Source organism: Myotis daubentonii, chromosome 7 (assembly GCF_963259705.1).
Source record: "Myotis daubentonii chromosome 7, mMyoDau2.1, whole genome shotgun sequence".
Lineage (NCBI taxonomy): Eukaryota > Metazoa > Chordata > Mammalia > Chiroptera > Vespertilionidae > Myotis > Myotis daubentonii.
The window spans coordinates 85,402,590-85,426,902 of NC_081846.1; the positions used below are offsets into that span (position 1 = coordinate 85,402,590).

Below are 24,313 nucleotides of genomic sequence, written 5' to 3' on the forward strand. Positions count from 1 at the left end.
GCAGCTGAGTGCAGAGCCCTGGGGCCGCTGCTGCCCCTCCTGGAGGTGGAAGGGGGAAGTGTGTGTTGTGTTGCACATGTGTGTGTGGGTGTGCGTGTGTGTGTGAGAGAGAGAACGCACACGGGAGCCTGTGTGTGTCCAAAGCAGTGAAAGGTGCAATGCTCTCACACGGTGTGCCGTGAGCACCTTGCATCTAGCTGCCTCTGAGTGGGAAGGGGCTTTGCTGATCAGTGTGCGTTTCAGTGTGACTTGACTTTCAAAGTGTTCCAGTCCCAATGTGAAGTTCATGAAGCAACTCCACCAGCAGACACTGAAGTCACGCAGGAACAGCGTGTGCCCCAATGTCATGAACACATGTCACATGCACATTCAGGTCACGCATGAATAAGTCAGACCAGCACAGTAGTTGTCATGCATTCAGGCCCAGAGCAGGCACATGACACTGTGGGTATGTGAGTGTGAACATGTAATGTCATGCCTGAGTGGAGTGAGCACACATGTGCAAGGTATAGCTAAAGCTCTGTGCCACCCGGTCCCCACAGCATAGGACATGTGTTCGTCTTCACAGGAGTTATGCACCTGCATGTGTATTGAGAGAAAATCATTAACTCTTGTAATGCTCTCTATATTGTTTAATTATATTAAGAATGTTTTTATATTTTTTTTTATTGATTTCAGACAGGAAGGGAAAGGGAGAGAGATAGAAACATCAACGATGAGAGAGAATCACTGATAAGCTGCCTCCTGCACACCCCACACTGGGGATTGAGCCTGCAAGTAATACACATGACACAAGGGCCCACAGGAATTATGCACCTGCAACACGAGCTGTCAGGAGTGGGATCAAATGCCTAAATGCCTCGGGCTTTAATGAGGTAATAAAAGAATGCCGTGGGGTGGGTGGGTGTCTAGTTCTGAATCTACAGGAGCAGCTCAGGGCCCTGGATATTCCCTTTGACAACGAAACGCTGGCCACTGAGGACAGCCCGTCCTTCCCCTCACTCTGGTCGTACAGCCGTTCGCCACCTGCAGGGGCTCTGAGGCTGCAGGTGCTGCAGGCCCAGCTCAGCCAGGTCCGCGCCCAGCAGGAGCACCTGCTGCAGCAGGTGGACAACTTCACTCGGAGCCCAGGTTTGCCCCTCCCCTCCGGATTGGGACTCCTCAGAGGAGGACGAGAGTAGGAGCTGCTAGTTCATGGGCTTTTCCCAAGAGGGTCTTTGGGCCTGAATTTCCTTCCCTGGCAAGGGGTCTTCCCAAACCCTGGTCTGGTATGGAACCCTGGGGTTCGAGACATGGGTGAGAGCCATATGAGAGGGACGTGAAGCACAGGTCCCATGGGCTGCAGGCAGGGTGGTGGGGGAGTGGGGCCAGGAGCATAGGAGCCACAAACCTGCCCAAGCAGAGTGTGACCTCAGGAGCCAGCGCCTGGAGCAGCCAGCCACAGGCCAAGTCTGAGTGACAAAGCCGTCAGCCTGATCCAGAAGGTTTATGAGGTCGGGTAAGACACAGAAGCTGGGGTACCTCCCGGGACCCCATCCATACATACAAGGAATATTGGCCCATGGCTGGCAGGAAGTCCTGGTGCACACCAGGCCAGTGCAGGTGGTGGGGGGACCATGGAGGGGCAAGGACAGCTGGGCCTGCAGGGAAGACAGGCCAGCTTAGCAGGTAGGGCTACAGGCAGGAGGAAATGGAGCCAAAGGGGGCCCCTTTTCCCCTGGCCCCCTTCTCTCAGGCTGTCCTAGAGTGGGAAGGGCTCATCCAGGCACATCCAGCTTCTAGGTGTGACCTGGCTGCCTCAGGGCTGGCACTGTTACCTGGAGCCCGGGGCCTTGCTCTGACCGGTGTCTGGGTGTGCTGGGGTCTAGGAGGTGAGCCTCTGCCAGGGGCTGTGCCCACGGACCACGTGCAGGACCCAGGGCCCAGGAGGGCAGGACCGTGAGAGGCTGCTGCCTCTCCAGTGAGCAGAGATGAGAGCCCAATGGGGATGCGAGGGGAGGGGACAGTGGGGCAGATGGAGCCCAGTGGGGACACAAGGGGAAGGAACAATGGGGCAGATGGAGCCCTGAGGACTCTAGGTGGGGGGACAGTGGCAGGGGAGCAGAGCCCAGGCTCTGGCGCTCAGACACAAGAGGGTCCCTCTGCCCCTTGGGAGGTGAAGGACTAGTTCTGATCGGACGAGGGCCCTTCCTTTAACCTGAGGCACTTGCCCAGCTGGCTTGGCTTCATGGTCTTCTGATGACGTGGGGTGCTCTTCAGGGTCCCGCACTCTGGGGCTCCCAGGAACCTCAGGCTCTCCTGTGTAGACCAACAAGACACCCGGCCCTTCGTAAGGACTTGTCCTGACGGATGCTGGGCTCGGCTCCTGTGGCCCAGCGCCCGCCCCGCAGTGCTGCGTGCCCAGAGGGTGCTCTGGCTGTGCCACAGCTCTGGCTGCAACCCTCTCTCCTTCCCTCGCAGAGCTCTTCAGGACCAAAGGTGAACGCGGCGCTCCAGGTGGGTTCATTTCCACTCGACCCCCACTGCCCTCCCACAGCCTTCTCCCCCGGCCCTGTGGCCGGGGCCTTTCTGGGCCTCTGCACCTGACCCCAACTTACCTTCCCTGGGTCCCCACCGCCTCTCCACAAACCCCTGGTTCAATGGGAAATGGGTCCTTGCCAACCATCACTCCAAATCCAGCCTCGTCTAAGACAGCCCCGTGCAACCCTCAGCGGGCCTCTCCCCCAGGACCCCAGCTCCTCAGGTCACCTCCTTCGTCTCCCATCGCTGCTCTCTCCAGGCCCTCTCACCTGGCCCTTAGCATCAGCGCGCCTCCGGCTGTGGCCACCGTGATGACGGGAGGCAGCCTGTGGGTCCGGCTGGCCTGCCTGGGCCCTAGGTCTACTAGCTGCATGACCTTAAGCCAGTTCCTCATTTTTCTGGACTCTTGGCTACTCTCCTGGGTAGAAAATAATGGAGATAAATGTGCTCCCTCGCAGGGTTGCTGTAAGAGTCAAGGGCGGTGGCGTGGAAAATGCCTGACAGTAACGGTGCTCTCTGAGGACGAAGCCTGGGCTTAGCTGCCTGTGCGTCCTACCTCAGCACACACAGTCTCACACACACACAGTCACACACACATACACACACACAGTTACACACACACAGTTACACACACATACACACACACAAACACACAGTCTCACACACACAAACACACAGTTACACACACAGTCACACACACACAGTTACACACACACACAGTTACACATACATACACACAAACACACACAGTCTCACACACACAAACACACACAGTTACACACAGACATACACACACACAGAGACACATGCACAGTTACACACACACAGTCACACACACACACAGTCTCACACACACAAACACACACAGTTACACACACACAGTTACACACAGTTACACACACAGTTACACACACACAGTTACACACACATACACACACACAGTTACACACAGTTACACACACACAGTTACACACACACAGTTACACATACATACATACACACAAACACACAGTCTCACACACACAAACACACACAGTTACACACACAGTCACACACACACAGTTACACACACACAGTTACACATACATACACACACAAACACACACAGTCTCACACACACAAACACACACAGTTACACACACATGCACACAAACACAGTCTCACACACACACACAGTTACACACAGACATACACACACACAGAGACACACGCACAGTTACACACACACAGTCACACACACACAGTCTCACACACACAAACACACACAGTTACACACACACACAGTTACACACACACAGTTACACACACACACAGTTACACACACAGTTACACACACAGTTACACACACAGTTACACATACATACACACACAAACACACAGTCTCACACACACAAACACACAGTTACACACACAGTTACACACACAGTTACACACACACAGTTACACATACATACACACACAAACACAGTCTCACACACACAAACACACAGTTACACACACATACACACAAACACAGTCTCACACACACGTGCGTACATACACAAACACACATACACATAGTTACACACACATACACACACAAGCGTACACACACACACAGTCCAGTGGCTGAGTGGTAGAAATTTCATCTTGAAAATAAACGTACACAACGTTGTCAGGCAGAACTCTTTGGCCTCATGATTTTTCAAGTGTGGCCCTGACCAAGCCGGGGCGGGGGGGGGGGGGGGTCGGGGGGATGGGGGGGGCGGGGGGAGTGCTGAGTCAGCCTTGCAAGTGGCAGCAGCCTGGGCTTGGAGGATGGGCCTCTCAGGAGCTGGGTGGCCTTGAACGTGTCGCTGCCCGCTCCGAGCTCCGCGCCCCTCCCTGGAGATGGGGATGAGGATGGGGCCGCTGGACTGGCGTCAGGTACGGATGAACAGGACAGTGCTCAGCCCGGTGCCCCGCTCTGAGTAAGCACTCGCTGGTGTTGTTACATTTGCTTCATTGCTGCTGCTTTGAGAGGGTTCAATGCGCTCACGCTCAGACGCCCGCCCCAGCCGGGTGAATGGGGCTCCTCCGCTCTAGGGAGAGGCTGTTCCAAACTCCAGTCACTTTGCTGACAAATCGATGCTTAAACTTCTTCAACCCAGTGGGTTTGGGCGGCCCTTTAAAATCTGCTCCATCACCGGCCCCAGGCATGGAGCCCACCTCCCCCACAGCAGGGTGCGAGGGTGCAAACAGGCTCCCTCTGCCCCCCCCCCCTCTGAATATATATGGTGATGATCTCCACTGCTATGTCTCGGTTCTCTCAGTCTCTGACAGCTTCTATCTCTGTCTTTCTCTCTTCCCTCTCTCTCTTTGGAGCCAGAAACCAGAGGCAGGAAACAGCAACTGTAGCAGCACGAGCTGCAGGTCTGGGCCCCCTCTCACGTCCACTTGCCTTCCCAGGCCCTCCACCCCCTTGACTCCCCCCAGCCCCTGGGAGGCTGTGGTCTCTCCCCTCCCCCATGGCCTAAGCAGGGATCCCCCAAAGTGCATCCTGCTAGAAAGCCCTATGGTGACCAATAGGCTGGCCAGAGAGGACGAGGGTGGGAGTGGGAGGGGTGCTGTGCTCCGAAGTTGGGGCTTGCCGCCCGCCGCCTCCCAGGCGGCCTGCTTATGAAGCTGCACGCTGGCCCAGGCTTCTGAAAACAGGGCCCAGGAAGGTGGGGGAGGGGCAACTGCACCTAAGTCAGGCTCTGGGGAAGGCAGTGAGGAACCCAGCTGTGCCTCAGTTTCCCTCCTTTGTGTGTCCCGGAGGTTATCTTTCCTCCCAACAGGTCATTACTGAAAGCCCCTAAGGCCCAGGCACCGCCCTGCAGTGGGAGCCTGGCCATAAGAAGACGACAGGGCCCTGTCCGCAGGGACCTTCCCGGTCAGGCAGGGCTCAACTTGGAACCTGTGCTGGCAGCAGCCCTGGCTCCTGCCCTGAAAGGAGGACGGTGCCCTGGGTGCAAAGAGCAGGGAGGGGACTCACCTCCCCAGCGCCAGGCCAGGCTCCCGAGCCGCCTCTCAGTTGAGACGAGGGTGAGGGAAGGCGCAGGGAAGCAGGGCCCAGGCAGAAGGAATCGGAGCGCAAGGCCCTGTGGTGGAAGGGCCTTTGGTAGGTCAGGAACACGAGTGCCTGCAGTGCAAGAGCAGGAGAAATATGGGCGGAGGGGTGGGGAGCGGGGGACTAGGCAGATGCGGGGTGGGCGGGCCCCTGGTGAAGTGAAGGCACATTTTGTCTGTGCTTTGCTGATCCTCACGCTACCCCGAGTGGCTGTTGCTGTCATCCCCATGTCACAGAAGAGGGCAGTGAGGCTCAGAGGTTTTATAAGAATTCTAGACATGATTTAAGGTACACAGAAGGATGCGTGCAGGTTATATGCAGATACTTCGCCACTTCATAGAAGGGACTTGAGCACCCATGGGTGTTAGTACCCATGGGGGCCCTGGAACCAGTCCCCCTCAGATGCCAAGTTCCCCACCGTGGCGCCCTGGCCTGGGTGCAGGCGTTGCATTAGGAGATCCCAAATCTGCTGGCCTCTTTCCAAATGTGCCACCTCAGGCAACACCCATGCCTCTCGGAAAGTCATTCTTCCCTGTGGGGATGTGGGGCTGTGCCATGGCCTGAATGTCTGTGCCCCCCGCCCCCAAATGCATATATTGAAAGTCTAATGCCCAAGGTGTTGGTATTAGGAGGCGGGGCCTGTGGAAGGGGATTGGGGCACGTGAATGGAGCCCGGATGAGTGGGACTAGTGCTCTTATAAAAGAGACCACGGAGCACCCTAGCTCCTCCCACCACGTGGGACACAGCACGACGTCAGCTGCCTGCAGCCTGCAGAGCCTCACCGGGCCTGGCCGTGCCAGCACCCAGGTCTTGCCCTTCAGAGCCCAGAACTTTGAGAAATGGATCAGTTGTTTCTGAGCTGCCGGTCTGCATGTTTTGTTACAGCAGCCAGAACGGACTGAGGCAGGACAGGAGCCCAGCCCGTCCTGCCCTCGAGCCGTGGTGGGACTGGAGCCGCGTAGCAGGGCGGCCCTTGGAGAGAGCCACATGCGAGTGCAGCAGTGATGGGGGCCCCGTACCCAGACCTGCTGCATGTTCCCTGTGGCTGCCATGTGACCACCGTGGGGCAGCCCTGTGGAGCTGGTATATCAACACCAATTTACTGACCAGGAAGGGGAGGCTTGAAACCACGGGTGACTGGCACGAGGTCCCCCTGCTGCTGTGGGGCCCCGGTGTCCGGCTCAGAGCCTGAGGGATGCCCCCTGCGCGGCTGCGCCCTGCCCGCCAGGCCACGGGCCCCTTGCGGGAAGGAGCGCTGTGATGCTTGCTTCCTTCCGCACCGTTGGGCTGGTCTGGGCGCTCAGTGAGTGTGTTCAATGAACAATGGCACTGAGTGGCACTGGACACCCACCTTGTCGGCTGGCTCACTGGTGTCTCTGCTCCTTTTCCTCAGGTCTTCCAGGTGCCAAGGGCCTGGCATTCACGGCTGAGAAGGGGCCAGGGGGCCAGGGATACAGTGGAGCCACTGATACCCGCCCCTTGTCCCCTGGCCCATAGTCCTCTTTCTCCTCCTTGTCCCGGTGACACGCTGAATGCCTTTTCCTTTCCAGGCCCCCCAGGACCCCGAGGCCTGCCAGGAATCAAGGGAGAGGCGGGTAAGGAGGGGCCCGTGTGTGTGCCGGCACCCACAGCAGGCTCCCAGGCCAACACTCGGCAGGCCCTGCGTGTGCCGGAGGCCAGCGCCATGGGACACCCTGGGTGGACCGGGAGTGCTGAGAAGCACCCTGTGTTGTGGGGGTGGAGGGGGGGCTCTAGATGAGGCTGGAGGGCATGGACGCTCCAACCTTCTCCTCAGGGCTCAGGCATCCAAGCCTCTGAGCATCACTGGGGAGTCAAGCTCAGTGGCGTAGCAGGGACTCCAGGGCCAGACACATCCGCCTGCAACATGCACTCTCTGTGGTGTTGGGAACATTCTCTTACCTTTCTGAGCCTCAGTTTCTTTGTCTGTAAAATGGGGATAGGTGTGCTTCAGAGGGTCACTGGTGGATTAGCAGTAATGGTGAAAAGCCCACGATTGTTTTTTTTAGGCTACAGCCTAAACCTGCCCAGCACCTCACAGATGACCATGGCATGGTTGGGGCAGAGAATGTGGGGAGCTCGGCTGCACCCCTCCCAGGGAAGGGGGCGGACTGAAATGTCAGAGCCTATGACCCTTACAGCCCAGTCCGCTCTCCTCTCAGACTCTCCAACCTCCCGATCCCTGGAGGAGCTGAGGCTGCTGGGATGTAAAGAGGATAAGACGTTATTAGAGAAGGGGCTGAGAGGGAGGGCTGCCTGCAAGGGCAAGTTCACAAACCAACAGCACTAGGCCTCTGAGCCACTGAGGCAGGAAGAAACACCAGCAGTTATGGGAGGGAAATTTGTTCACAAATAAAATCTTTTTGGAGGAACTAATTTGAGAGAGGAATTTAATAGGATCCCAAAGAGTCTCCCGTTCTGGGTCTGCAGCAGGGGTTCTCCAGGGAGGGTTTCAGGGGGGAGGGTGGGCAAACAACGGGAGGAATTGAGGTGCAGTGAGGAACCTGAGCCGGTGCCGGCACACCACGTGCCCACACAGGCACGCACATGTGCTCACACAGGCATGCACGTGTGCCTCTGAGTGTGCATGTGAAGAGGAGACACAGAGACGGAGAGAGAAAGAGCCTCCTCAGGCGCCTGGCCCAAGCAGGGCCCGAATGCCTGCTGACTGAAGACTGCGGGCCACCGAGTGACTGAGCGCTTCCTCCTCTCTCCCAGGCCTCCAAGGACCGCAGGGTGCTCCAGGGAAGCCAGGAGCCACTGGTAACGTGCACTTTCTCTGCTTGGAATCAGTGATGCCCGGGCCCAGACACCTGTCCGTGGTCCCCCTCCCCTCGGCTCCTCCCCAGCCCCAGAGCATTGGCGCCCTCTCACTGCCCTCTTCTCCTGAGTCCTGCTGGGCCACCGTGAGATTACCCAGGAGATGAGCAAACACACCCCAGACTTCCCCCTGGGACGCCCTTCTCTTCTCCCCAGCATGCCTCCTGCCCACCGCCCAGGAGCCCATGCCCAGGAGGATGCTGGGAGCCCTCCTCACTGGCCGTTCCCTCCGCAGGCACCCCCGGACAGAAGGGCAGCAAAGGCGATGCGGGTCTCATTGGCCCCAAAGGGGACACTGGTGCGAGGGGAGACAAAGGAGACCCTGGCCTCCCAGGTAAGGGCCTTGCTGGGTGTGGGTGCCTGGGGGGCTGGGCCCCACTCTATGCAACCATGTCTGCTCAGGGCCTACTGAGGGCGGGGCTGTGCTCTGCCTGCCAGCATCCTGGGATCGGAGATGTGGTAGCTGCCATCCAGATGAGCCAAGGGCAGGAATGTGACATGAGAGCAAGGTGAAGGGGCAACATGTCGCACCGGGTGGCACCTGGGGACAGGGCAGCTAGGAAGTCACAGGAAAAGAAAGTGAGGTGCCAAAGTCGGTCCTGAAGTGGGCGCAGGGGAGGCGGGAGCCCGGGGGCAGTGGGCAAGGACTGCCTCCTTGCCCCGTGCCGGCCGATGCTCTCTCTGGAGCAGCGCTCTCACGGGCCATGGAAAAGAACTATCCTGGGGGCTTGTTCAAAACGCAGGCTGAGCCCAGCCGCCTGCCGTAGGGACCCTGGAGGTCGAGGCGCCAGGGCTGGGAGCACTGCCCTGGGGCTCTGGCCGTGACCGAGCCACTTCGTGCTCCTTGTCACTTGGCCTCTTTTGTGGCCCCTCAGGTGGCTCTGGAGTGCAGCAGGGGAACAAGGGCTGCAGGGCTAGCGGCCTGGCTGCCCTCGCTGCTCTGGCCTGCCCATCTGTGTGACTAGGCACCTGCTTCACCTGCTGAGATCTAATTTTTCATTTCAGAAAAAAAGACAGTCATGCCATTAAAGTAACCATAATTAAATTATACACACCTGGCAGGATAGTTATAAGGGTTAAAGGTCATGTTTTCAGACTGCCACATGGTTGACACTAAAAAAGTGACCAGGGTTATTAACAGTAGTGTTAGTGATCCTGTAGGATGGGAGGGGAAGACTCTGTTCCAAGATCAGACAGATCTAGTTCCAGTGTGGCTCACTAGCTGTGTGACTTTGGACAAACGACCTAACCTCTCTGAGCCTCAATTTACTCACCTAACCAAGGAGGAGGACAACAGCAGCCTTTAATGAGGACTGATTACAGCAGGAACATAAGACATAGAAGAGGCGTGGTTCTGTCACCGCAAACTGAAGTTACTTACAGGATAAGAAACGAGGTACACTGCCCTGGGGAAGAGAGCCCTTGGCAGGGCCGCCAGCCACCCTCAGATCTTCGGAAGGCACTTGTGGAAGAGAACAGAGACTCGCTCTAGTGGTGCCCAGCAGAACAAGGACCGATGGGCAAAGGTTTCAGGAGAAGCAATTGTGCTGGGTGAGGGAGGAAGAGCCAGGTACGGCTTGGGGCTGTCCCCTGGTGAGCTGAACAGACAAAGGCTTAGGAAACAGCCGCTGCTGGGACAGGAAAAGGAGGTGCAGAATTCTCCCAGGTGGGACTGCAGGGGTCCTTGCACCAGGCAGGTGGTGGACAGTTGACCTCTAGGGTTGGTTCCCAAGGTGGCACTCTGAGTTCTCTTTGCAATAGGAAAGGGAGCCCAAACTGTTCTCAAGGTGGTGCTGCCGGACCCAGAGAGGGGGCAGCAGCCAGGCCTGTGTGCTCCAGGCCTTTCCCAAGGAGCCTGAGCATCCGGTTTCCCACCCCACGCACCACTGGCCCACAGGAGGGCATCGTGTCCACACCCCGGCGCCGCCTGGGAACGCTGTGGTTAGCGAGGGGAAACGGCGGCAGTTTCAGTTCTTCGGAAACCAGACTCCGGCCTGCCCCTCCTCTGCCCCGATCTCCCAGGACCACGAGACCTCCTACCCACTGCTGGCCCCACCCGGGGGACAGGGCTGGCCTGCCACGTGCGACCTGCCCTGGTGGTACTGAGCTTTGTCCCAGCAGACGGGGTGAAGTTCCAGGGCACACACTCCATCCTTAGCTGTGACTAGGAAGGTCTGCGGCCAGGCCCAGCTGTGATTGCTCAGTTGGCGCCAGGTCTTTTCCCCGATGCTGCTCTGCTTCTAGGGTTGTCCCCTCTGATGGAGGGGACAGAAGTCATCCACCGCAGTCCCAGGCCCAGGCCCAGGCCACGCCCAGAAACCCCATGCAGCCCCACTGCGGTCACAGCATGGTGGTCCTGGCTGGCCCAGAGCCGTGAGGCCCCAACCAGTTCCTCCAGGGAAATCATTTCCAGTCTCTCCTAATGAGTGCCATTTGGCCCTTGCGCCCAGTGAGCACTCTGAATGACCAAGAGCTGCCTTCTCGCTGGTTGCATCAAGGCTGCTGTAAAGATGTCAAATCTAACCAAGCTCTGCACGTTCGTTTTGTCTTCCATGGAGAAATAATCATTCTTTAAGTACTCAGAGCATTTCCAAGAACCTGATTTTCCAGCCTTGTCCCTAGCATCACTCAGAGCTTATCCTAGATAGGCTGGTACAAGCTGCGTCTCTCCTCCTCTTCAGTAGGGAGAAATCCTCTGCCTCCTGGGCCTGCTCTGGCTCTGCTATCATAATGAACGGTATGGGGGCTTTTACCCGATTCCGTCCCCACAGGCCAGCCCCAGGGCCCGAGGGAGTTGCTCAGCTGGGTCTTTGCTGATGGTGGGACTCCAGCAGCTTCCTGAACACCAGCCAGCCCGTGGGTTCCTGATGAGCCGGCCCACGTGGTGCCCTGGCAAGGGCCATGCAGCCCGCTCCCAAACCCAACTCGCCATGTGGGGAGGGGTGGATGGGTCCTGCCCTGTGAGGAGCTGCCCTCAATTGATATGCACCAAGCACTGGCAGGAAAGAGGAGGGAGCCAAGGGGGATCGAGGAGTGGACTGGCTGGACAAGCCTTGAATGCTGATGACAAGTGGAAAATTTGAAACCTTGGGCACAAGCAAAGCCGGTGGCAGAAGCGCTGGCAGGAAAACGAGCTGCTGCAATGTTTTTCTCTCCATCGATGCTTCACAGTTTTGATGCTCAGCATTTGGAGCCTGCCTTCTGGAATATTCAGATTTCAGTTTGGGAGGCTTGAAAAAACAATTCCGCATGTGAGCCCGGCAGCATGAGTTGAGCCTGGGCTGTGGTCCCTCCCAAGGGGATCTGAGCGCTGACCTGGGCCCATAGAGCCAGACCTTCCACTGCCCATCAGCCAGGCCAGGTCGTCTCGTCCGTTTCTGATGCGTTTATGGCTGTCTCTGGGGCGCCCGCCATGTCTTTGAGGGGGACAAGATAAGTGGGACCTGGTGCCCAGGCTCGCCCTCCTCCCAGGCCTGACTCTGACTCCTTGATTTTTCAGGAAGCAAGGGGAGCATGGGCGTGAAAGGAGACATGGGGGTCATGGGGCCCCCCGGAGCCCAAGGCGGTAAAGGGGATGCTGGGAAGCCAGGCCCTCCAGGTAAGAGGCTGCATGGTCAGGTCCACTGGCTTCTACATGTTACTTTTTTTTTTTTCTTGGAAGGCTGAGCGGCAAGAAAAAAAATTTCTAAAAGTCCTTCTGAATTATAGGTGTGGCTGGAATTCCTGGAATCAAAGGAGATCAAGGTAAGAACTGTAGGAATGTGGGCACCATGCCAGCTCCCACTGTCCCTGGGCCAAGTCAAGTGCAGGGCCTGCCTCCAGGACCGGATTCCATTGTGGTATTAATGCAGAGCATCTGCTTCTAAAACCGGCCCCTCCCCAGAGAGCAAAGCAGCCGCTTCACCGATGCTTCTCTTTAGGGCTCACCCTCTGCCACCAGGGCGGGGCTGGACCTTCCGGCCCAGCTTCCTAGTAAGTCCCCAAGCTGAGACTCTAATCCCCCCACTGCGAGGGCTGCCTCTTGGCTTCCAGGGAACATATTAGGTGTTAGGACATCCACGTGTCACTGCTGAGAACAGAGGTGTGTGGAGGGGACGGCAGCCAGGCCCTCTGCTGGCCACCCAGCCATGCAGTCATGACTTAACTTTCAGGACCACCTGGAGCAGAGGGTCCTCGAGGCCCTCCGGGTGTGGCAGGATCCCCAGGTGCCAAGGGTCAGCCTGGCAGTGCTGGCGCCACTGGACTAACAGGTGAGGTCTCTTCCGGTGGTGGGCGTGGGGAGTGATGGCTGAAGGCCCATCTACCCAGCTCTTACGCTCACCATGACATGTGCTGTCCAGGACCACCAGGGAGACCAGGGAGTCCAGGACCTGACGGCATGAAAGGAAGCAAGGGAGACACAGGTGACAGAGGGTGTGGGTAGGCGGGCAGGTGGGGGTGGATGGGACGGAGGACTGGCTCCCTGTGGGCCTACCAGCAGGAGGCAGAGCACCTCCTGCACACTGCCCCGTGAAGGTCTTAGGGCTGTTCTTCCTCTGCCCAGGGTTCCTTAAAGGCCTCGAATGCCACGACCAAACTTCTAATGTCCCCTGTGTTCTGCCTTCCAACTGTGGGCATGGTTTCCACTTTCTCCTGCTGACCTGAGTGGGGCCCCAAGGGTCAGGGATCGAGCATGGGGGTGTCAAGAAACCCCTTCTTGCGTATTCTCCCAGGGTTCTCAGGCCGGGAAGGCAGCCCACAGCAACTGAACTCACAGGGGCTACTTTCTAAGCCACTGTGCCACCTTAGCTGCGTTATAGACTGTCATGTCGATTTAGTCTGTTATAAACCATTGTACCAACTTGGTCTAGCTTACAAACCATCACAGCAACGCGGCCTAGTTTATACACCACTAAGCCAGTTTTACCTCGTCGCTACCCAAGTCTGGACACCTGCAATGGTCTAGAAAGTTGGGGCCACCGTGTTGGGTGCTGGGTCCCCATAGAACTAAGACCTGACCCCTGCCCTCAGACATACGGGTTAGTACAGACTTGCTGTACTGTGTCAGGCACACTTTGAAGTGGACATTTGCATGGAAATAGTCACATGCCATTTAGAAAGCTGGGTGCAGTTCAGGAAGTGTGGTAGCATGTGAGGCTGTGAGAAAGGGCTGCATGTCTGCCAAGGATGTCTGTGGGCAGCCTGCTGCAGTCCCCTCCTCTGCCAGGTCCTGCTGGTGTTGGCAAACCTAGATGCCCTCATCCCAGGGCCATGCTAGGGACCCACACCAGAGGCAGGACCTCTCAGTTTTCATTGAGCAAGTGGTTGACTGGCTAATTCCTTAAACAAATGTGACTTAACCCTATTAAATGCTTCAGGCTAGCGGTGGCTGGGGTCTGGTGGGGGTGGTGAACGGCAGCCCAGTGCAGGGGCGATGTGAGAGCATGAGCCGAGTCTTGGAGGATGCGGGGCCATCAGACATGTGTAGGAGGGGAAGGGAAGCCTAGCAAGAGGACATGGAGCTGGTGATCATGGAGGAGGGAGGGCTCTGTAGGGTGTATCCCTGGCACCTGGTTGGTGTCTTGGGTTGGGATGGGGAGCTCTGGTCCAAGGGATAGGTGAGGCCAGCTCCTGGTCAGCTTTGGACTTTGGGCCTTTGGCATGTGGGACTTCTACTGGAGGTTGTCGGGAGCCATGGCGCAGGCAGCTCCTACACCCACCCTTCTCAAAGCCTTGGAGCTGCTTTCTTTCTCATGGACTGTGTGTCAGTACAGGAGGGGCTCTGCTACCTGAGGCCACCTGAGGCCACCTGCAAGGTCTCACCGTCCAGAAAGACTCCATCTGGGTGCAGCTCCCCTTTCTGATCCTATATCTCACCTTTTCCTGAAGGTTTTAGGGTGTCTGACTTTGGCACCTGAAGCTGTCTTCCCTCTAAGTTTTCTGCTTGGCTTCATGGGAATGATGGCTTTCCTCCCTCAGTTATAAACAGAGAGCATCCCTTCACCTCCATCCCCTCCTTGCCTTGCTAGACTAAGCAAGAATATTTGTGCTAAAACATGATTTTACCCAAAGGGCTGCTGTGTCCACTGTCTGAGAGCAGGAACCTTGCCCTGCACCCTGCGTCCTGGAACATTTACCATGAGCACGCTCAGGACAGCCCAATGGGCTAAGCACTCTCGTGAGGGCTGTTTCACAGTAGGAGAGGCAGCCTGGCTGGCCCGAAGCTGGGGCTTTATCCATTACACTTTGTCATACCATCCCCCTCCCCAGGCAGCCGAATGTGCCCCTTGTCCCCATCATCACACACTGATGAGTGACACTTACCCTCCATCCCAGTCCAAAGGGATGAGAGCAAAAGCTGCAGCAGCCTCTTCCACTCTTAGAAGGAAACCTAAAGCTCTCAGGCCCTGTTTTGGCTCTTTCTCATTCACCCACAACCCCATCCCCCTTTAGCACAGCCTGGGACCATTTTCACTTCATCGTCAAGTCCTTGTCTATTCGTCGGGCACCCTTCCGGGGACCTCCATCCGTCAGACTTAGTGGTAAATACCAACCAGGCAAACCCCAGCTGCCCAAGTAAACATGGTGAATGACAGTTTCATTTGGGACATGTGGTAATTACAGCTTATGGAAACTTGCCTCGGTTTCCCACACAAATCCCAATGATTGCCTTGAACAAGTAGCTGATGGTCCACATGGACATCTCAGAAGGGAATTCCACGGATAGGACCGTATCTGGCCCATCAGAGCCAGGTCTAGAGATCATCCTAAAGGGAAAGGGTAATGGGCTTTGGGAGAGGTTAGCTTTCTGAAGCGGGAGAAGGAAGGATGGGTGGAGAGTGGTGGCCAGATCTCATCATGGATGATAATGCAGACTTTCAATGTCAGGACATCGGTATTCCCCCAAATAAGAGGTCCTACGGTGTTTGTCCAGTTTTGATTCCATCAAGCCTGTTTTTCAAACTGATATATTTTTTCCCATTTTGTAAATAAAATCATTAATCTCTCAAGAGGCTATCTGGCTGCGTTGATGAAAACAGAAATTACAGTGCCTTGGCTTGACCTGGGTAATAGCTAGCTTTCAATATCATGCATTAATAATAAAAACAAGAGGTCTGTTCCTCGTCAGCAATGCCTCTGGGCCAGACACTGTGCTTGGGACTTGATTCCCACGGTGTTATTTCATTTACCCCCACACCTGAGTTTCATCATCCTTCTACCTTACAGCCAGGGAAGCAAAGGCTGTCAGTGGGCAAACGCTCTCCCCCAGGAGCTGAATCCGGGACTCAATCTCAAAGTCTGATTCCAAGTCGGTTCTTTTCCAGACTTTGTTGTGTAGAATAACACAGAGACTAGGACTCAAAATTAACAGAATTGCCCATACCTCCCAACCCACCGTAGGAGGGTAAATCCTGGCTTAGTCACCAAATCTCCCTGCTGTCATGAACAGTAACTAACCACACGCCAGCCCATTCTGGTGAAATGTTTCCTCTGCTCACACCTCTGGAGGAAGAGGAGCCACCTGAGAGGAAGGATGGTGGAGAGGGCCCCTTTCATCTGTGGGAAGGCAAACTGCATAGCTAGTAAGCAGGCATCACCTCCCAGCAGAGCTTCTCCAATGGGAGTTCCCGTTACCATTCGCAAAGCAGGGCCAATCCAGCCCCCAAACTTAGTTTTTCTAACTTTTGTCTTTTAAACAATTGCAAAATCATTTAAATAATTATATTTTTTGCAAAAACAAACAGACAAACAAACAACCTCCCCTAAATGAATTTTAGCTCAACGTTCCATACAGTTTGTTTGGAAATGGGGAGGACTCACTTCAACTAGTCATCACGGCATTTCTCTTTCTATTTCCATCTCATGGGCTAAATGTTAGAAGCAACCAAACCTTTAGGCTCCAAAACACGAATCTGATCAGAAATTTTGCATCTCAACAGCCTTCAAGTCCAAAATATAACAAGAGCCTGAATTTTCTGTTCTTTTATTTTCCTCTTGAGGCAAACCCAAAGTGCAAAATAACTTGAAATCTATTTTGTCATCTGTATTTTACAATGTTTTATTTTAAAGATAAGCAACAAAAAATAATCCATAATAGCAACTAAACCCTATATTGTGAATTTACTTTCTGCCCATTTTCCGTACTGAGTTAGTCCAAGAATTTATTAAATTCTACCATCATCTTACTAAATTGTCACTTATGAATCTTTTCCTTGTTTTTCTCTAAGTCTCTTAGAAACATTTGCAGGAGTCTATGTGCTTCCCAGTTTGGAGTCAGCTACCCACCCTCTTACTTCTCGACACACAGCTCCATTTGTCAGCTATGAAATTAACCCTAAATTTGCCAGGCTGTACTTAGTCTGTATATCAGGATGGGATTGAAGGTAGTTTCCTAATGTACCAGAAATTTCCACATTCTATCAGAGTCAGGAGACCTGCACTTCAACTTGGACTTGCCACTGATTAGCGAGGTAACAGTGGGTGGGTACCTGACCTCAGTCTCCCCATCTGGGAGATGTGAGGAGTGGTCTAGAATAATATCTGGGTCTGGCCAGCGGCGTCACTCTGGGACTGGAATAGCCGAAGTTCCCCTGGAGCAGGAACAGTCTAAGACTTTAGGCAGGACACCAGCTGAACAGTAAACAGTAGGAAGGCATTTGCTTTCTACCTAAACGATGCTGTGGGGAGAAATATTCCCCTGAGTAAACACCTGAGTAAATGCATATGTTGGGCCCTCTCAGCTTACACGGTTGCGAGACCAGGAACCAGTCTGCTGTGGTCAAGAGGAAAACCCAGCATCATGCGCTTTCCAGTGTAGTTTATAGACATCTGATCCTGTTTTTAACCTTTTCTCCCTGATCAAATCGGTTGCGGCCTTGGTTTGTTGTGAAGCAATTCTAGTCCTTCGATGGGCCAGCCGATGCCAGCCGCTCTGGAATGTGCCCTAGAGTCCAGAGGCCGAGAGAGAAACCACACAAACCCAGTTCTGTCCCTCCGCCCGAAGAGGGGAGTATCGAAGACAAAACCACCACCTGTTACACACATACCAGCAGCACTCATCAAGGCCAGAGGTTCTGGGAGTGTTCAGGCCCGGGCGGGGCAGGGACTCCTCACACACAGGAAGGCAGCTCGCAGGAGACTGACTGTGCGCTGGGCCCAAAGACTGAATGAGGTGTGTTTGGGGAGGTGCAACTCCAAAGGTGGTCCCTGATCAGCAGCAACACTCACCTGGTACCTGTCAGAAATGCAGTCTCAGGTCCCACCCAGACCCATCCACGGAATCAGCCACTCTGGGTGGGGCCCAGCACGTTGCTTTTTAACAACCCCTGGGCAGGCGATGCCGAGTCACCCTGCAGTCTGACTACGTTCAGGAGGAAGGAGTGGCCCCAGGCCAGCTGCGAACGTCCTTGGAACCAGGTGAACAGTGAGCTAGCTGGCCGCTGCAGGGCCCCCTGGGAGGCCGGCCCTGGGACCCAACCCCAGCTTCGCCATAGAGAAATCCCTCCATCTTGGAGTGAGGGCTTCCTTCTCCATTAAAGGGGAAGTAGCCTGCCTGGCAGAGAGATGGAACGAGGCCGCGCAGGTGAAGCCCCTGGCAGGGTGCCCGGCCAGAGCAGCAGAGGCTGAGTCCCGGGTGGTGAGGGGTGGGAGGAAGGGTGTGAGAAAGGAGGGAGGGTCAGGCCAAAGGGACCGTGGACCGCATGCATAAGGGCCTCCCTGTGGCTCCTCCTGCACAGGGTGTCTGTGGGTCGGTGAGGCGGAGGCAGCTGGAGAGGGGCACTTCTTTGAGGGATGAGGGGGCGATACATGAAGGTCACAGTGCTGGCATCCCCGAGGCTTGCTTCTATGGACAGGGTCCTAAGGTAGCGATGCCTGCAATGTGATGTGCCCTAGGATGCAGACAGAGAGGGCCAAGGGTCTACAAATGGACCAGTATTTCACTTGGTCACAAGCAAAGACGTGTTTCCAACTGTGTCTTCACCTCCCTAATCTTGACACGTGATTCAGATGCAGGTGAGCAGAGAGGAGATGTCTGCCCCCCTCTGCCGTGACCTCGGGTCAACAGCAAATGGGGGCTGGCTGGGCAGCAGGCCCAGAGGAGGGAAGGGAGGCTCAGGGAGGGACACCTGCTCAACGTCATAGGTGGACACAGCCCAGGGCGCCTGACTTTGGCCACTTTGCTGCCTTGGGAGGAAGTGCGGCATCCGTGGGCAAGGCCAGAGAGGGCTTCACAGTCGGTAACATCTGACATTTTTGCAGGTTTTACAGGATTGATAGTTCTCCGGGCACCAAAGGGGTGAGGCATTCTAGACAGAGGGACCAGAGAACGAACACGTGGCCTGGACGAGCTGGGGCCTGTCTGCCAGCGCCAGGCCTCTAAGGTCCCCCCCCCCCCCCCACACACACACACACTCCTAGAAGCAGCTCTGAGCCTCAGTCCTGTCTCCACGCCAATGAGGGGCTGGAGCAGCTGTCCTCTTGGGACCTTCCAGTGCATCCTGCTTCTTGGTGCCAGGCATGTAGAGGCAGCTCCTGGCTCCTTGGCCCTCTGATCCTCCTCCCTAGGCAGTGTCTGGCCTCAGGCAAAGCATCTGAAAGGCTACCAGGAGCCAGGACTTCCTTAGCCCATTATTCCAAGGTGTCCCAACAGACCGGCCAGGCCTCCAGCTTGCCCTCCATTGACCAGCACACAGTAGGTGCTCAAGAAAGTCAGGCACTGGGAGGTAGGAACTTCCCCATGTAGGAATTTCCCCCAGGCAATTGGCAATGAGGGAAACTGTGGTTCCTGTTGGACATCAAAGGGCGGGCCTTTGGTTGAGGCTGGGCTTGCGCCATGGGAGGGACACGGAAAAGGGCATGGCGATGAGCACAGCCGCTGTCTGCACTCCTATGTTATCCTCTAGTAACTGTTACTTCACGTCAATATAAAGTTTCATTTTCCCAAGTTTGTGTAACTGATTTGGAGAGTCCTGTTTCTTTGAAATAACACTAATATTGGCCTTTATAATCAAGAGGCCATGATGTGGCTAAACCAATAAATTACTATCCCACAGTGACCCAACCTGGTGCTGGGAACAGTGGACCTTCCATGGAAGTTAGTGAATGAGCGGATGAGTGGGAGAGAGGGAGGGTGGGAGGACTTTTCTCACTTAAACTGCAAATAGGATCGTCATCAGTAATTGCAGTGATTATTTTTCCATTTTCTGGACATGAGACCTTTAGCTGCACAAACCTTTAGCCACACTGGGGGTCACATTGAAGTAAACCAACCGAACTATTGAACCTCTATGTGGGTGAGGGCCTGCAGAGCTCCGACTCTGAGTACCCTCCAGTCTTTTGGAAATTACGATAATTTTATTTTCAAAATATCTCTCAATTCTTTTCCAATAAACGCAGCAGGAAGCAATGGACCTAGATTTAGACACCAAGTCAGACTACCACCGGCAAGGAAGGCCAGCCAGTAAGTTCAGGGTCTGTCCAACTCAGTCGTCTACCCAGAACATTTCTACCTCACCCCAACGCACGGTCCCATTTATGTGGGTCCGTCTCCTTGTGCTCTGCGGAACAGCTTTAAACAATCCTGAAGGACCAGCGTGTCTCTCCATCTGCATTAATCAGACAAAGGTAGAGGTTGTCTAAGATTAAAAGTGTCTCATATCTAAGTTTTATTATCTTCTCCCCTTCTTTGTATTTTGATCTTAGGATTTCAAGGACAGAAAGGAACAAAAGGAGAATCAGGAATTCCAGGTAAAGGGCCGACTCTATTTTAATTTCCTCGCAATGATGACTGGAAAGGGTGAGGCCCGCTTGCTGACTTTGAACGCACCGCTGGCTGTGACCTTCCCCCAGGGTGACCGGGGCCGAGACCATTTGAGGCAAAGACTGCAGGGCTCTGTTACACAAGCCTCAGATGTTCTCCCTGGGAAACCTGGGCAATGACAGGAACTCAGTGAAGTGAGGGGGTAGGGAGATGGTGGAGGAGGGTGGTGAAGGGTGAAAGGTGCCAGAAGAGCAGGGGGTCAGGTAGTGACTTAGGCTGTGCAGCCACCATGGCGCCTCCAGCGCCCCCCGCCCCATTCTTCTCACTGGACTATCACACCCTCCTCGCTCCCAAGCCCTTGCTGGGAGTTGGTTGTTGTGCTCGGCACTCGGTTTAGCATCTCTGTCTTCTCAATGCCCAACCCCAGGGAGCGCCTCAGCAGGGCTTCTCAGACACAGCGCTTGGGCAGTCTTCCTTCCTCCAAAACTGGACACTCTATTCCTATTTTAACTTACTAAGGAGAAAACCAGGCCTAGCAACATTCTAGCAACTTCTCCCGGAATGGCTAGAACTTCCACACGATGATGTAGTCCACTGAGGACCAACCACTCTGGACTCCCTCAGCCATCTCTCAACCAGCATTTACATGGGAGCTGGGAGATTAGAGCGGCACCCCTCCCCAGTTGGACCAAAGACACCCCTGAATTTCCCAACAGTCAGTTCAGAGGGGCAACCTGCTGGCTAAGGGCCACTCGCTCATTAGGCACCAAGGCTCAGGGCCCCAGGTAAAGCAGGGCAGCGCCTCTGACAGATGGTCTTTCTCCTCCAGGCCCCGCAGGCATGAAGGGAGAAAGGGGAAGCCCAGGCCTGGTGGGCCCCAAGGGTGCAACTGGACCAGTTGGCCAAAAGGGAGACCCAGGAATGAAAGGTGAGGAGGCCCTGTTTCTTCTTTGTGGTTTCGAAGGAGAGGCCCTGATGTAGGGGCGTGGAGTTTTCAAAAGCAGAAGGTCAAGGTCTGTGGGTTCAGAGGGTGAGTTCTGAGCTGGGGTTGGCCTCAGCACGGAGCCTGCAGGCTCGCGAACGTGCACCCCCTCCACGCCCAGCCGTGCCCGGCCACCCGCACAGCCTGGCCTGCCCGCAGCTTCCCGCGAAGGAGATGCGTCCCCTCGCTGTCTCTTACCCGCCAAGAGTCCCTCACTAATCTAGCCTAAATCCCTCCTGCTGTGGCTGAGGTCCGTTTCTTCATGCTTAACTGTCGGAGCCCGTGGAACCTTTTGTCCGTTTAATGCCAGGTCACGGGCAAAGCTGGGACAAGAACCTGACCTCCTCCACACGTTTCCTCCCCCCCCCGCCCCCCGCCCTCCACGGCTGGCAGAGGAGGGTGAGGGAGTCCTGGCCTGTTTCCTCCAAATCATGTCGTTTTTCTCCTCGTAACAGGATCTTCTGGGCTGCAAGGAATAAAGGGAGAAAAAGGTCAGAAAGGTAATCGCTGTTTTTATTCTCTTTAACTTGTGCTTCAGAGTCAGTCCTGTACTTGAACATTTATGTGTGGTGGGGGGAGAGGCCTTGGCTCTCAGAGAGATGCCTCATTCTGGGGCAGGTTAGTGGGCTTTCCCTTCAATGGCCTGCTCATAGCACAGCCACAGCGCAGCAGCTCCCCCTCCCGCCCTGCCTCCTCCCTCTCTTCCTCTCCTTCCATCTCCCCTCCTGTCTTTTCTCTCCCCCTCTCTTCTTTTCTTTCTTCCATTTTACTCTACTTTTCTTTTTTGCTCCCCACAACACAGGCCAGATGGGGTCGCCTGGATTTGCCAGGCCAGCCACAGAGGACCTGACCCTGTGGCCTCCTGGCTGCGGGCCCAGGGCACGGAGGCTGCTAGCCAGGCCATGTCGGTGCCATTGGGGGTCTTCCTGGCCAAGCAGGGCCTTTCCCTCTAACTAGAGACCGTCCTTCATTGGGGAGGTGGAGCCCACACCCACACAAAGCCCAGGGGCTGTCCTCACCTCTCACACGTGTGTTCCTCACTCAGGCGAGTCCCTGGCAGCTGTCAGGATCGTCGGCTCTTTGAAACGAGGCCGGGCTGAAGTTTTCTATAACGGCGTCTGGGGGACAATTTGCGATGATGGCTGGGACAATTCGGATGCCACCGTCTTTTGCCGCATGCTGGGTTACTCTGTGGGGACGGCCCTTTTCAGTATGGTCCCTGGTAAGTGGTCCTCCACCGCTGCCTCTTGCCTGGAGGAGCCGGCATGGGCTTTCTCTCCCTTTGGTTGCAAATGACTCCATGTGATTTGGGTTAAAAGAAAAAGACTGGTTCAAGCAACTGAAAAGGTCTACAGCTCAGGGACCTGGGCTTCCATCCTTGTGGCCTGGCAGACCTGTGACCTTCCTTCCCCTGGCAGACCTGTGGCCTTCCTTCCCCTGGCAGACCTGTGACCTTCCTTCCTTCCCCTGGCAGGGCTGTGACCTTCCTTCCCCTGGCAGACCTGTGACCTTCCTTCCCCTGGCAGACCTGTGACCTTCCTTCCCCTGGCAGACCTGTGACCTTTCTTCTCTGAGAGTGACAGCAAAGGGTTGGGTCAATGTCTGTCCGCCCTTGAGTGGGAACACATAAGGCTGCAGTGTCTGTGAAGGGCCTTTGAGATGCTGGGGCTTCAGAAGCGGAAAGCATGCCAGGGAGGACGGGCCCAGGCCTCCCTTCCAGCTCCCTGGAGGCGAGAGGTCTGGACTGTTCACACCGTGATCACGTTTAAGGAGAAGGTGGGAAGCAAAAGAGCAAATCAGAGCAGGGACTTCCTAAAATCAGTTTGGGGTGTTAGAGACTCAGCCTGTGTCTTTCAGCAAACAGTTCAAACTTTCAATGAAGGAGTAAAACTGAGGCTGACACCGTTTCTTCAGCCGTAAGGGCTGAGCTGGCAGGGGCTCGAGGCCCCTTTCTCCTGCTCCCGCCCCCAATGCTCTCTGCCCTTACCCCACCCCAAAGTGCATGACTGTGTTTTATTCTGAGTCCAGTTGGTTTGTAAGCCATTTCTCCCGTATAGATTGCCACACTGTGGTGTAAATTTCTGCATTCAAACATCCAACTGGTTTCCTCTGAGCTCTGGGTCTGAAATCAGCTGTGTCAGAGAAAGGGGTTTGAGGAAGGTGAAGGCTGGGCAGGAACATGGATGCGCTGTAGCAAGTTCGTGGGAAGAGAGGAATGCTGGGAGCCCCAGGAGGAGATTTGAAATAGTTCATGGATTAGGATTAAATACTTGGATGAGACTTTTGTCAAAAAGGCTAGAAAACAGAACAGAGGCAGAGTCATTAGAAGAGAATAGCTCATGGTGGGGGGTGGGGGCAGGATGGGAGAGGTCAGTGGGGGGGGGGGGGAAGGGGACGTCTGTAATACTTTCAATAACATATTTAAACAAACAAGCAAGTAATAGATAAAATTTTAAAAAAATGGCATATTTAAGGAATAGTGTGAGAGAGAGAGAGAGAGAGGCTAGTCCAGCGTCAGCACCTTGGGCCTGAGTGGGTGTGCGAGAAACTGCAGTCACCCCAAACTGGGAGCCCCAGCCACCAGAGGGCCACTCGGCTTCGCGCCTCATCCCACGCTGCTCTCCCTCCTTGTCTCTGTCTAGGCTCTGGGTCCATCTGGCTGGACGACGTTGCCTGTCGCGGGACAGAGGCGAGCCTGTGGAACTGCAACAAGAGTAACTGGGGCTCTCACAACTGCAACCACAACGAGGACGCCGGGGTGGAGTGCAGCTGACCTGCAGGCCGCGGCTGCTCTGTGCCATGGTGGCTGCGGGCATAGACACACACCCGGGAAGGGCGGCGCTCTCTGAGGCTCCCTGAGAGCGGGGTTATCAATAAAACGCAAAGTGCTACCTGGCACTTCGTTGGCCTTGGCTGAAATCACTAGTGTGTACCTCCCACCCCTTCTTGACGTGCCACTCGGTGCACACAGCACTGCGTCGAGTTCTCACGTGCCCCTGCGCACAGGGACCTGGGAGTTTCAGCACACAGCCCGGGGAGAGTGGGGCGTCAGGGGATCTAAGCGTGATGCAGTCACAGTTAGTCGTGGCCATCCCTTCAGTCACTCAGATGTGATATCTCTCATAGCGAGTGGGTTCTCCCTCCAGCACTGCAACTATTCTC

At 55.4% G+C, this 24,313-nt stretch overlaps 1 protein-coding gene across 1 annotated transcript in view; it reads left to right on the forward strand.

The window, feature by feature from the left end:
• Positions 1-24,059, forward strand: part of MARCO (macrophage receptor with collagenous structure) — a 34,173-nt gene extending 10,114 nt beyond the window's left edge. The window contains exons 3-16 of the mRNA XM_059704665.1: positions 913-1,131; positions 2,461-2,496; positions 7,142-7,186; positions 8,328-8,372; positions 8,665-8,763; positions 11,929-12,027; positions 12,138-12,173; positions 12,581-12,679; positions 12,770-12,832; positions 20,112-20,156; positions 20,999-21,097; positions 21,607-21,651; positions 22,197-22,373; positions 23,794-24,059. Coding sequence (XP_059560648.1) covers positions 913-1,131; positions 2,461-2,496; positions 7,142-7,186; positions 8,328-8,372; positions 8,665-8,763; positions 11,929-12,027; positions 12,138-12,173; positions 12,581-12,679; positions 12,770-12,832; positions 20,112-20,156; positions 20,999-21,097; positions 21,607-21,651; positions 22,197-22,373; positions 23,794-23,924 — 1,238 coding nt within the window. The 3' untranslated portion in view covers positions 23,925-24,059. The remainder of the gene's footprint in view (positions 1-912; positions 1,132-2,460; positions 2,497-7,141; positions 7,187-8,327; positions 8,373-8,664; positions 8,764-11,928; positions 12,028-12,137; positions 12,174-12,580; positions 12,680-12,769; positions 12,833-20,111; positions 20,157-20,998; positions 21,098-21,606; positions 21,652-22,196; positions 22,374-23,793) is intronic.
• The last annotated feature ends 254 nt before the right edge of the window (positions 24,060-24,313 follow it).